This window comes from Chlorocebus sabaeus, chromosome 9, assembly GCF_047675955.1.
Source record: "Chlorocebus sabaeus isolate Y175 chromosome 9, mChlSab1.0.hap1, whole genome shotgun sequence".
In the NCBI taxonomy this organism is placed as follows: domain Eukaryota; kingdom Metazoa; phylum Chordata; class Mammalia; order Primates; family Cercopithecidae; genus Chlorocebus; species Chlorocebus sabaeus.
In genome coordinates, this window is record NC_132912.1 from 124724667 (window position 1) to 124737909 (window position 13243).

Sequence of the window (13243 nt, forward strand, 5' to 3'; positions counted from 1 at the left end):
GCATGGTGGCGGGTGTCTGTAGTCCCAGCTACTCAGGAGGCTGAGGCAGGAGAATGGCATGAACCCGGGAGACGGAGCTTGCAGTGAGCTGAGATCCGGCCACTGCACTCCAGCCTGGGCGACAGAGTGAGACTTGTCTCGGCGGTGGGGGGGGGGGGGGGTGGAAAGCACAGCATTAAAACTGTGTAGAATTGAGCAACATAGTCCAAATAGAGTCCAAATACAGCATGTAATAAGCCATTTTATAATAACTGGATAGTTAGTTCTGTGTAGCAAGTCCAAAATTTGGAGTCAAGTTCCCCCGAGTTCCCTGAGTTTCATTTTTTTCCCCACACATTACCCAGATAAATGTGTTCAAGTTAAGACAAACATGGGTATGAAGGTGATTCAGCTCCCAAGAGTTATATATAGGTCATGTGCAGAAATTCCATAGCCAAATAGAAATGATTTTTGGGTTATACCTGTCACTGTCCCACCTGTTAAATGTGAAGAATCAAGTTAACTATTACCAGGAATCGCTCTTTATTTCAAAGCCTGGCTTTGCTAACTTGTGCTTTTTCCTGAACATCTAAGGATCCCCAGGGGTGCTGGGGACCGGCCTATAATCTTCACAGGACTGGTTCAAATCCCTATTATGATTTACTCTTATTAACAACTTTCTGGGTTGTCAGCACGGTGGCTCATGACCATCATCCCCACACTTTAGAAGGCTGAGGTGGGAAGATTGCTTGAGTTTGAGACCAGCCTGGGCAACATAGCGAGAACCAATCTCTACAAAAAATTTAAAAATTAGCTGGGCGTGGTGGTGCAAACCTGTGGTCCCAGCTTCTTGGGAGGTTGAGGTGGAAGGATTGCTTGAGCCGAGGAGGCTGAAGCTGCAGTGAGCTGTCGTGCTGCTGTACCTCAGCCTGGGTGACAGAGCAAGACTGTCTGAAACAAACAAACAAACAAAACCTTTTTGGGTTTCCCGCATTTTAGACTATCATAAATGAGTTGCCACATTTCTGTATTCACTGCTGACCAGCATGGAAGGTCCACACTGTGTCTGAGATGCCCTGCAGTGGTTTTTGGGGGAAACGAGGGCATGCGTAATGGTTGTGGGAGGGGTACAGGGGGCTCTCACAGAGAGGAATGAGCTGCATGAGGATGCTGTGTCTGTGGTCTGGGCACTTGGTGGCCTTTTGTGGGGATGGTGGGGGGTGACCTGCCTGCAATGTGGCTCTGTCCTTGGCATCCATGATAACCAATGAAACATTAAATGTTTTCAGGGTTGGCAGCGTTGGGCTTGGAGGCTTCTGCACTGCTTCTGAGAGTTCTGCCAGCCTGGATCCATGCCTTGTGTCCCCAGAGGTGACTGAGCCAAGGAAGGACCCACAGAGAGCCAGGGGGCCAGAAGGTTCTTTACTGCCCAGCCCACCACCACCCCAGGAGCAAGAGCACCCCTCGTCCTCCATGCCCTTTGCCGAGTGCGCCCCAGAAGGTTGCTCGGCAAGTCCAGCAGCGACACCTGAAGATGGTCCTCAGACTCAGTCCCCCAGGAGGGAACCTGCCCCAAATGCACCGCGGGAGGTCACGGCAACATTTCCCGCTGAGAGGGGCAGCTCTACTCAAGACCAAGAGGTTGCTGCCATCCCCAGTGCTGGAAGAGAGAGAGAACCGAAGGAAGAGGGACAGAAATCCTCCTTCTGCTTCTCCAGTGGCACTGACCAGTCACCTGGAATGTCAGCAGTACCCCTCACAGAGCCAGTGAAGGCACCGCTGTGTGGAGAGGGGGACCAGCCTGGTGGTGTAGAGTCCCAGGGGAAAGAGGCTGCAGGTGGCTTCCCCCCCACAGAGTCCAGGCAGGGGGTGGCTTCTGTGCAAGTGGCCTCTGAGGCCCCTGCTGCAGCCCAGCTGGGCACAGAAAGCTCAACTGTCTTGGAGAAGTCCCCCCTAAAACCCGAGGCCCTGATCCCACAAGATCCAGCCCCAACAGCCTCAGACAGAGTAATAGGCCAAGGGGAGGTGCCACCTCAGTATTTAACAGATGACTTGGAATTCCTCAGGGCCTGCCATCTCCCTAGGAGCAATTCAGGGGCTGTCCCAGAAGCAGAAGTGAATGCCGCTTCCCAGGAGAGCTGCCAGCAGCCAGTGGGAGCACATTTGCCACACACACAGCTGCCCCGGGGCTCGCCAAGTCCTGCCCTGGTGCCAGGGGCTGGGGGCTCTGGGAAAGAGGCTTTGGACACCAGTGATGTTCAGGGTCACCCACAGATAGGGATGCAAGGAACCGAGCCCGGTCAAGTTGTCTGTGTGGCAGCAGGTGGCCGACCTGAAGGGGGTTTGCTTGTGAGCCCTGAACCCTCCCTGCTCACTCTGACTGAGGAAGCACATCCAACTTCAAGCCTCGCTTCACTCCCAGCTGCTCAGATTCCTATTGCCATAGAAGGACCCGGATCATTGTCCAGGGAATCAGTTTCCAAGGCCGGGATGCCAGTTTCTGCAGATGCAGCCAAAGAGGTGGTGGATGCAGGGTTGGTGGGACTGGAGAGGCAAGCATCAGATCTTGGAAGCAAGGGAGAGCATCCAGAAGGGAGCCCTGGAGAGGTTCCTGCCCCATCACCCCAGGAAAGGGGAGAGCACTCGAACATGGAGCAAAGCCACGCGGTCCAACAAGGAGTACCACCCCCTCCTCTTCCCAATGCACCAAGTGAAAGTGCCAGAGGGCCACTGGGGCCAATGGATGGAGCCAAGGCCCATGAAGATGCCACAAGCCCAGCCGTGGCTAAAGAAGGAAGCAGATCACCTGGTGACAGCCCTGGAGGAAAGGAGGAAGCCCCAGAGCCGCCTGACGGTGGAGACCCAGGGAACCTGAAAGGAGAGGACTCTGAGGCTTTCAGCAGCAAGTGTGATCCGGAAGTAGGCAAAGATGAGCTTTCAAAGCCAAGCAGTGATGCAGAGAGCAGAGACCATCCCAGCTCACACTCAGCACAGACACCCAGAAAGGGGGGTGCTGGGCACACGGATGGGCCCCACTCCCAGACAGCAGAGGCCGATGCATCTGGCCTACCACATAAGCTGGGTGAGGAGGACCCTGTTCTGCCCCCTGTGCCAGATGGAGCTGGTGAGCCCACTGTTCCCGAAGGAGCCATCTGGGAGGGGTCAGGATTACAGCCCAAATGTCCTGCCACCCTTCAGAACAGGGAAGGATTGGGAAGAATGGAGCCTTTCCTGACTTTAGAACCAGAAAAATCAGATTTTCTGCCAACTCCTGTTGCAGAGGTTGCACCCAAAGCCCAGGAAGGTGAGAGCACATTGGAAATAAGGAAAATGGGCAGCTGTGATGGGGAGGGCTTGCTGACACCCCCAGATCAACCCCGTGGGCCGGGGCGTGATGCATCGAAACAGGAATTTCATGCTGGGGTGCCACATCCGCCCAAGGGGGAGAACTTGGCAGCAGACTTGGGGCTCACGGCGCTCATCCTGGACCAAGATCAGCAGGGAATCCCATCCTGCCATGGGGAAGGCTGGATAAGAGGAGCTGCATCCGAATGGCCCCTACTGTCTTCTGAGAAGCATCTCCAGCCATCCCAGGCAGACCCAGAGGCATCAATCTCTGACGTGCTCAAGGAGCAGGCCCAGCCACCTGCAAATGGGAAGGAGACTTCTCCAAGCCATCCAGGTTTTAAGGACCAGGGAGCAGATTCTTCCCAAATCCATGTACCTGTGGAACCTCAGGAAGATACGAACTTGCCCACTCATGGAGGACAGGAGCAGGCTTTGGGATCGGAACTTCAAAGTGAACTCCCCAAAGGTACCCTGTCTGATACTCCAACTTCATCCGCCACTGACACGCTTTGGGAGAGTTCTCCAACAGAAGATTCAGAATTGTCAGCACCAATGAGACAGAAGTCGCCTGCACTAGGGGAGAAGCGGCCAGAGGGAGCATATGGTGATGGTCAGTCCTCAAGGGTCTCACCTCCAGCAGCAGATGTCTTAAAAGACTTTTCTCTTGCAGGGAACTTGAGCAGAAAGGAAACTTGCTGCACTGGGCAGGGGCCAAACAAGTCTCAACAGGCATTGACTGATGCCTTGGAAGAAGGCCGCCAGCATGAAGAAGCATGTCAAAGGGATGCAGGAGCTTCTGAAGCAGCTGATGGTTGTTCCTCACTCTGGGGCTTGAGTAAGAGGGAGGTGGCAAGTGGAAACACAGGGGAGGCCCCACCTTGTCAGCCTGACTCAGTAGCTCTCCTGGATGCAGTTCCCTGCCTGCCAGCCCTGGTGCCCGCCAGTCCCGGAGTCACACCCACCCAGGATGCCCCAGAGACAGAGGGATGTGATGAAACCCAGGAAGACAGGCAGCAACCAGTGCCGGCCCCGCAGCAGAAAATGGAGTGCCCGACCACTTCGGATGCAGAGGCCCCAGAGCTGCTTGCAAGTTTCCCATCAGCTGGGGAGCAAGGTGGTGAAGCGGGGACTGCTGAGACTGGTGGCAGCGCTGATGCAGGAGACTCAGGAAAGCAGCAGGCTCCAGAGAAACCCAGAGAAGCTACTTTGAGAGGTGGCTTCCTTCAGACTGAGCACTACCTTACCTCCGGGGAGGAAACTTCTACCTCTGCCCTACGTGAGCCCTGCCAAGCTGAGCAGCCCACGGCCAGCTGCCAGGATGCCTTGCTGCTAGCCAGAGAGCTGGATGAGATTCCCAGGAGCACCATGGATATTTCTACACACCAGGCTGTCCTAGACCCAAAGGAGTTCCTGCTGTCTGGGCCACCAGAAGTGGCTGCTCCGGACACCCCTTACCTGCATATCGACAGTGCTGCCCAGAAAGGAGCAGAAGACAGTGGAGTGAAAGCTGTTTCCTTTGCAGGCCCCAGAGCTCCTGGCGAAAGCCCCTGTCCTGTAGGGGAGCCCCTGCTTGCCTTGGAAAATGCTGTCTCCTTGAAGCTGTCTGCTGGCTCCCTCGCCCCGCTCTTGCAACCAGGAGCTGAAGGTGGGGAAATCTCTGCAGTGCAAGCCAGCAGTGGCAGCCCCAAAGCCAGAACCACTGAGGGACCTGTGGACTCCATGCCATGCCTGGACCGGATGCCACTTCCGGCCAAGGGCAAGCAGGCAACAGGGGAAGAGAAAGCAGCAACAGCTCTGGGTGCAGGTGCCAAGGCCAGTGAGGAGGGCATGGCTGGTGATGCAGCAGGAGAGACAGAGGGCAGCATGCAGAGGATACGAGAGCCTTCCCAGGACCCAAGGCAGGGCACATCAGGTGGTGTGGACACAAGCTCCGAGCAAATCGCCACCCTCGCTGGCTTCCCAGACTTCAGGGAGCACATCGCCAAGATCTTCGAGAAGCCTGTACTCGGAGCTGTGACCAAACCTGGAGAAAAGGCAGGAGCTGGGATAAGTACAGTGGGTAAAGACCTCACCAGGCCACTGGGCCCAGAGAAGCTTCTAGATGGGCCTCCAGGAGTAGATGTCACCCCTCTCCCTGCACCTGCTGCTCGACTCCAGGTGGAGAAGAAGCAAGAGCTGGCTGGAGAGGCTGAGATTTCCCGTCAGGCTCTGCAGGATCCAGCTTCAGACAAGCTTCTGGGTCCAGCAGGGCTGACCTGGGAGCAGAACTTGCCAGGTGCCAGTGTGGGGAAGGAGATGGCAGGTGTCCCACCCACACTGAGGGAAGATGAGAAGCCAGAGGGACCTGGGGCAGCCTGGCCAGGCCTGGAAGGCCAGGCTCACTCACAGTCGGGGAGGACCAGGCAGGAATTAGCTTCAGGTCTTTCTTCACCAGCAGCTACTCAGGAGCTCCCTGTGGAGAGAGCCGCTGCCTTCCAGGTGGCTCCCCATAGCCATGGAGAAGAGGCCATGGCCCAAGACAGAATTCCTTCTGGAAAGCAGCACCAGGAAACATCTGCCTGTGACAGTCCACACGGAGAAGATGGTCCCGGGTACTTTGCTCACACAGGGGTTTCAGGACATGTGCCAAGGTCCACCTGTGCCCTGGAAGCCCCTTCTCCCCAGGGGGAGGTTTTGACTGTGCCTGAGGCCAACAGTGAGCCCAGGACCCTTGACACGCTTGGGGGTAAAAGGAGGCCCGGAGTCACTGCTGGCATTTTGGAAATGCAATATGCCCTGGGCAACCAGAGCATCCCTGCACCACCAACTGGAGAAGTGGCAGACACTCCCCTGGAGCCTGGCAAGGTGGCAGGCGCTGCTCGGGAAGCAGAGGGTGACATCACCCTGAGCACAGCTGAGACACAGGCATGTGCGTCCGGGGACCTGCCTGAAACAGGTACTACGAGGGCGTTCTCCATTGTGGCTGATGACTTAGCACTGCCAGGAAGCTGTCAGGACGCAGCCTGCTCTGACAAGGCTCAGGGGATGGAGGGTACAGCTGCCCTTCATGGGGACAACCCAGCCAGGCCCCAGCAGGCTGAGGAGCAGCCAGGGCCTGAGTGCCCCGTTCCAGCTGGGGACGGGAAGGTGCGCGTCTCCTCACCTCCAGAACCTGATGAAACTCGTGACCCAAAGCTGCAACATTTGGCTCCAGAAGAGCTCCACGCTGACAGGTACTTAAATGGAAAAATTCCCACGGGAATGTGTGGTCAGTTTCAAAGGTGATTCCCAGCCTGATGTTTAGAAGTCAGTCACATAGGCGAGTTGTTTTCTAAAAGCTGAGTTTTCCATATCTATTGCTAAATGAACCTGCTTACCTCCTCTGGATGTCCTGAGGCTCTGAAAAATGTGAGAACCATGGTTGGAGGCTGGGAGTTGTTGACTATGTTCCTTTTCTTGTGTTCCTTAATTCATCTAACTTAAACTACTGGAAAAGTATCAACTGTTTACCGACTGGCTGTGCACTATTAGGTGATAGGTTATAGTCAGTCATATGTTTTTCTGGAGTCCAGATACATCTGCTTTTGAATCTGGATTTATTTAGGCAGGGGGTCCTTTATCCTAGGGATTTTTTTTGTAGTAGCCACTTAAAACTTTAATTGGGAAATCTGCTTTTTCAGTAGGACATGGGGAGAAATGCCCTGCTATCTACAATATCCTATCAATTGCTTTCTTTCATTATCCCAGAGAGAGCCCCAGGCCTGGCCCATGCATCTTACTTTCGGTTCCTAAGAAGGATGCTCCAAGAGTCATGGATAAAGTTACTTCAGATGAGACCAGAGGTGCAGAAGGAACAGAAAGGTCAGTGAAAGATATTGGTCTTTGGAAGGCCATGGTGGCTTCCTTAGATATAGACACACTGGATGTTTTGTAAAGGAGAGTAGTCCTTATACAGCACGAGTTCTTACATAAGAAAGAAGCAAATGGCCTTTCCCATTTTATGTACAGGTCCAGCAGTACCTGGGATGACTAAAAGCTCCATTGTTGGAAAAGGGATTGAATGAGTTGCTTTCATACTTGAATTTAATTGATTACCTTAAATTTAAAAAGTCAGTCTGGGCACGGTGGCTCACGCCTGTAATCCCAACACTTTGAGAGGCCAAGGCAGGAAGATCACTTGAGCCCAGGAGTTTGAGACCAACCTGGGCAATTTGGTGAAACCCCATCTCTAGAAAAAATACAAAGATTAGCCGGGCACATTGGCATGTCCTATAGTCCTAGTTACTTGGGAGGCTGAGTTGGGAGGATTGATCATTTGAGCACAGAAGGTGAAGGTGCAGTGACCCGTGTTTGTGCCACTGCACTCCACCCTGGGTGACAGAGACCCTGTCTCAAAAAAGAAAAGACTCTTTATTGAGATGCAATTCACATACCATATAATTCACTCATACAATTCAATGGCTCATAGTATATTCACAGTGTGTAACCGTGGCTACAATCAATTTCAGGTTATTTTCGTCCCCACAGAAAGAAACCCTACAGCCCCTAGATATCATACCCCAGCCCCACACCCGCTGCATCATCTCTAGGCACCCGCTCATCTAGGTCATTACGTCTTGATGCAAATGGGTTCAATGCTGATTTCGTCTGCGAAGCAGGAATGGCTCACCAATAGCAGTCACACTCCAGGAGATCTCGAGATGCAAGGAGTGTAAATGTAACCATGAACAAGTGACCTTCGCACTTACAGTGTGCCTGCCTGTTCTTTTCTACGGGAAATGCCACCTAGTGTTGTGCAGAAACTGCTGCTCAAAGTTTCATCCTTTTGGGGAGATGGAGATATTGTGCATGTACATAGACACACAGTGAACAAGCTTTCCGCTTCCCTAGGCCTTTGGCTGTTCTGGTGCTGTGTGTGCATATACACTTGTGTGTATGAATAGGGTGGAATCAGACTTTAAATTAGTACCTGTGTACCCTACCAAACAGCTGCAGGCATTTTATGAATGATCTGATTCATATTTTGCACATTCGGAAAGAATGCACGATCACCTGTTTTTCGAGTCTGAACACTTCCACTGACACCCAGCTGCCTCTGCTGCCTGTCAAAAGTGACTCTCATAGCTCCGGGCCAATGTGGATGTGGGCATGTGCTGGCCAAACAGATGCCAGTTTAATCTGCATTTGACACCCTTTTCTGCTACTGACTTAGGGTACAATTTCCTGCAGCCTTTGCTGTTATGTATTTTTTCTATTCCCAGTTCAGGGGCAGGATAAATATCTGTCTAGCTTGGAAAAGTCTTCCCCACCCCAAAAATGACCATAGCAGGGCCTTCTTTTTCAGAGTCGTTAGACATGTTAGCACCTTCTTGGAGAACGCAGGGCCAGACATATAGCAGTACAATAAATATTGTACTCATTGTTTTAATTACTTTAAATTGTACAATTAAAATTTATAAAGTAGTATTATAAATTATCATTATCATTTTTTTCCCAGAATACTTGTGAGGTATAGAAAAGTAGATAGAGAAGGGCCGGGCGAGGTGGCTCACGCCTGTAATCCCAGCACTTTGGGAGGCCGAGGTGGGCGGATCACGAGGTCAGGAGATTGAGGCCATCCTGGCTAACACGGTGAAACCCCGTCTCTACTAAAAAATACAAAAAATTAGCTGAGTGTGGTGGCAGGCACCTGTAGTCCCAGCTACTTGGGAGGCTGATGCAGGAGAATGGCGTGAACCCGGGAGGCGGGGCTTGCAGTGAGCTGAGATCCGGCCACTGCACTCTAGCCCGGGCGACAGAGCGAGACTCAGTTTCAAAAAAAAAACGAAAAGTAGATGGAGAAAAATTCACAACCAGAATACTTACCAATTATTATTTCGTATTTTAGTATATTTTCTTTTTTTTTTTTTTTTTGAGACGGAGTGGAGTCTCGCTCTGTCGCCCGGGCTGGAGTGCAGTGGCCGGATCTCAGCTCACTGCAAGCTCCGCCTCCCGGGTTCACGCCATTCTCCTGCCTCAGCCTCCCGAGTAGCTGGGACTACAGGCGCCCACCACCTCGCCCGGCTAGTTTTTTGTATTTTTTAGTAGAGACGGGGTTTCACCGTGTTAGTCGGGATGGTCTCGATCTCCTGACTTTGTGATCCGCCCGTCTCGGCCCCCCAAAGTGCTGGGATTACAGGCTTGAGCCACTGCGCCCGGCCTATATTTTCATTTTAGCAGATTTTCAGTGCCACCAAAACACTCTTTAATGTTTTTAGTGCTGTCAACACTCTTTAAAAACAAATCCTTAAAAAAATTATTTATTTATTCACGTATTTATTTATTTTGAGACAGGGTCTCACTCTGTCACACAGGCTGGAGTGCAGTGGCACAATCTCTGCTCAGTGCAGCCTCGACCACCCCAGGATCCTCCCACTTCAGCCTCCCTAGTAGCTGGGACTACAGGTGTGTGCCACCATGCTCAGCTTATTTTTAATTTTTTGTAGAGATGGAGTTTCACCATGGTGCTCAGCCTAGTCTTAAACTCTGGGCTCAAGCAATCTTCCTGCCTCCACCTCCCAAAGTGCTGTGATTACAGGCATGAGCCACCATATGCAGCCTAGAAACAGATCTTCATGGCTGAAGTTGCATGACTGATTATGGTGTTAACAGCAGTGGAAATTTAGGTTCTGATGGTATCCAGTTCACTTTGTTCCTGCTGAGACTTTTGTACTCTCTAGAGCTGCTCGGTCTAGTATAGCAGCTCCTGGCTACGTGTGGATGGAGATGTGCTGTAAGTGTAAAATACACACCTGATGTTGAAAATTAGGATGAAAAAAAGAAAATACATCATTAGTCATTTTGAATATGTTAATTATACGCAAAACAATAATATTTTGGATCTATTGGGCTAAAATATCTATTGAGCTAAAATTAACTTCACTTATTTCTTTTTTTCTGTTTTTTTTAATGTGGCTCCCCAAATTTAAAAAATGTCATATGTGGCTTTTGAATACCTGGCTCACATTCTATTTGGATCATTTGCCTCCAGAAGCTGCTTTTCCTTGGTCTTTGAAGGAAATGGGGTTGTAAAAAATTGCCCTTCTCTGTACTTTGGGCTCTTGGGGAAAAGGCTTCCTAACATTGGTTGAGAGTTTTTGGGAAAAATTCAGACTGGACTCTCTCATCCAGCCTGTCAGGTTGGGAATGCTTCTTTCTCTTGAGGCGGAGGCTCTGAACTTTGTGCTTGTGAACCCATCCACCATGAGGAAGCCGTGTCCGTGGACCTGGACAGGTCTCGGAGGAAGTCCTGCCAGGCCAGGGGCTGTACTTCCTGGGAGGGGCAGGTGTTGTCTTTGATGGTGACAGTCAGCAGCGGTCTGGGGGAGGCTGGGTGACCAGACTTCGGTGGACACTGCCAGGAGCTGTGGTGGCGATGAATTTCAGGGACAGGTCTCTGAATTCACACCCCAGCTCTGCTCCTTACTAATTACATACCTAACCTCAGTTTGTTTGTCTGTAGAATGGGGATGACAACAGTTGTACCTGCCTCGAAGAATTGCCATGAGGGTTAAACGAGATCCTTGATTCAAGTGCCAGAGCATGCCCGTTCTGGTGCCCAGTGGGTGTTAGATTCCCTGTTGTTTTGTGATGATCATTTCTGGTGCAGTGACCTGCGTGATTATATCTCTCTTCAGTGTGGAGATGGTTTTGGGATCTCGTTCTGTTCTCCTGAGGTTGAAACTTCAACCTGGCTGTCTTTCTTTCCCAGTGTTGAATTCTTTCTCTGCTAAAATATTTCAATGGCTGAGGAGAGTGAATTCTTTCATACCCCCACTGCACAGCCCAGAGTGATCTGCTACAAGTTAAAATTTTGAGATTGTGTTTCATTGTAACACTCTGAGTATCTTTGTGTACCATGTTATATTGTATTTCACCATCAAAATACTATTTCAGGTTACCTCCAGAAGAACAAAGCAAAGCAAAACCAGGTTTTCTATTATCTTGCTAGTTATCAGGTGATATGCTTCTGTGGATTGAATTTTGAAGATTCTACCTATTTGAATAGGGCTGATACCACGTATCAGATTCAATATCTAAGAAATATGTGTTTTTCTACTTTGGTGACAGGCTACTTTGATAACCCAATCTCATACACATGTCCAGGAAGATAGCATAAATTTGTTTACTGCTTTATTGTCCATCTTATGAAGTCAAATTGGCATTGCTAATGGATGTGGCATGGATATCCCATGGCTTTGCCTACCTCCAGCCCTACCTCACACCCATGGGGGTCTGTGTGTCCCACACTCTGAGAAGCAGGCACTCTTCACACTCTGAGAAACAGGCACTCACAATGTATAGAAATGTATACGATGGAATGTACAGAGACTGGCTGTGCATTTCTGTACATTGTATGATCCTCCCTGTGGAAGAGCCTGGGACTCAGAGACAGCCTCATGTTAGTTTCAGGTTGTTCTGCAGAAGGTGCTTGAATCAATTTCACCTATGTACAGATACAACTATCTTCCCTGTTAGTGGGAAGTCTAGAATTTGGCATTTTGGTTATATAGCACTAATGTTCAGACATGTAGTTCTGGATTAATCTTGGATATCACCAAGCTTGTTGTTGCTTAATATGTATTTAAAAGGAGTCTTTCTTTCTCTCTCTCTCTCTCTCTCTCTTTTTTCCATTTAGGGAAATGGTTGGAAAGGTATTTTCAAGTATTAGTGGATTTTAAGAGAATTAAATTGTTCCCAGATGCTTAGGGTCTTTGTGTAAACCTAGGCTGAATGTGGAAGGGCAATTGGGTTGAAAAGTGGAGGGAGGGAGGACAGAGAGGACAGCTGGCCTCCCGTCAAGGAAGCCCTGGCTGGACCTGAAAGCCTCACTGGAGCCGCTGCTCTCTCTTCCTCCCACGCCTTCTTCCCACTTGGTCTCTGTTTCTTCCTTCTCTCTCCACTCCCTTCTAAAATTACCAGCTGTGACACCATGTTTTCAAGTTTAAGAATAAGCTTTTACAGGGTGGCCACAACTGTATAAATTAAGGAAAAGAGAAAACAACATTCAAGCATAGTTCTCTTAGCAGACAAAGCCAGGACAACAGACCTCACCCCCAATTTTATATGACATAGGAAATCAACACTTGGTAATGTCACAACAATACTCTTCTCAAATGAGAGAAAGTTAAGTTAGAAACATGCATTCACATCTCATTGGCCTCTTATTGACTTCACTACCTTGGATAAGCTGCTTAACTTTTCCATCCTCAGTCTTTCTCTCTATAAAATGGGAAGATAACATCTCTCTTTTAGGATTGGGGTTAGGATAAAATTGGAATGTTTCCAAAGCCCCTAGGATAATGCCTGGTATGTGGTAAGTGTATGATTACAACGGTAACTACTCTTGTAATTTGAAATGTATTTCTTCAAAAGCATCCTGGAAATTAAGCAAAAGGAGGCAATGCCCAAGATCTCCAAATGAAATGATAACAGACCCTGCAGGAATCTGTCAACGCAGGAAATGGATGAATGTCTGTCTCCAGCCCTTCCACGTCTCTGAGGCTATTTCTGTCTGTCAAATTGGGGGCCCCACGAACCCTGCTTTGCCCACAAGGAGCTCATTATGTGAAATGAGATCACAGATTCAAATGTACTTAGGAAACTAAAGCCTCTACAAATTGTTGTCTTATCAATAGCTTCAGTCACTATAAACAGTCATATACAAAAGTCAAGGAGCCTTTGAAAATGCAGCCTTTATGTTCCGAAGCATCTGTGTTTCGTAAGCAAAATGAATTTCCTGAGAGGTGAATCTGTCATTTGGAAAAGCTTCAAGTATCTTTTTTTTTTTTTTTTGAGGCAGAGTCTCGCTCTGTCGCCCAGGCTGGAGTGCAGTGGCCGGATCTCAGCTCACTGCAAGCTCCGGCTCCCGGGTTTACGCCATTCTCCTGCCTCAGCC

At 50.0% G+C, this 13243-nt stretch overlaps 1 protein-coding gene across 12 annotated transcripts in view; it reads left to right on the forward strand.

Moving 5' to 3' along the window:
* Positions 1–13243, forward strand: part of TACC2 (transforming acidic coiled-coil containing protein 2) — a 234174-nt gene that overhangs the window by 60933 nt on the left and 159998 nt on the right. For 11 of the 12 annotated variants that reach the window (XM_073019412.1, XM_038009634.2, XM_073019410.1 and 8 more), the window contains exons 4-5: positions 1269–6539; positions 7054–7167. The exons of the other annotated variant lie outside the window; for it this stretch is intronic. In XM_073019412.1, coding sequence (XP_072875513.1) covers positions 1269–6539; positions 7054–7167 — 5385 coding nt within the window. The remainder of the gene's footprint in view (positions 1–1268; positions 6540–7053; positions 7168–13243) is intronic. 12 annotated transcript variants of the gene reach the window in all.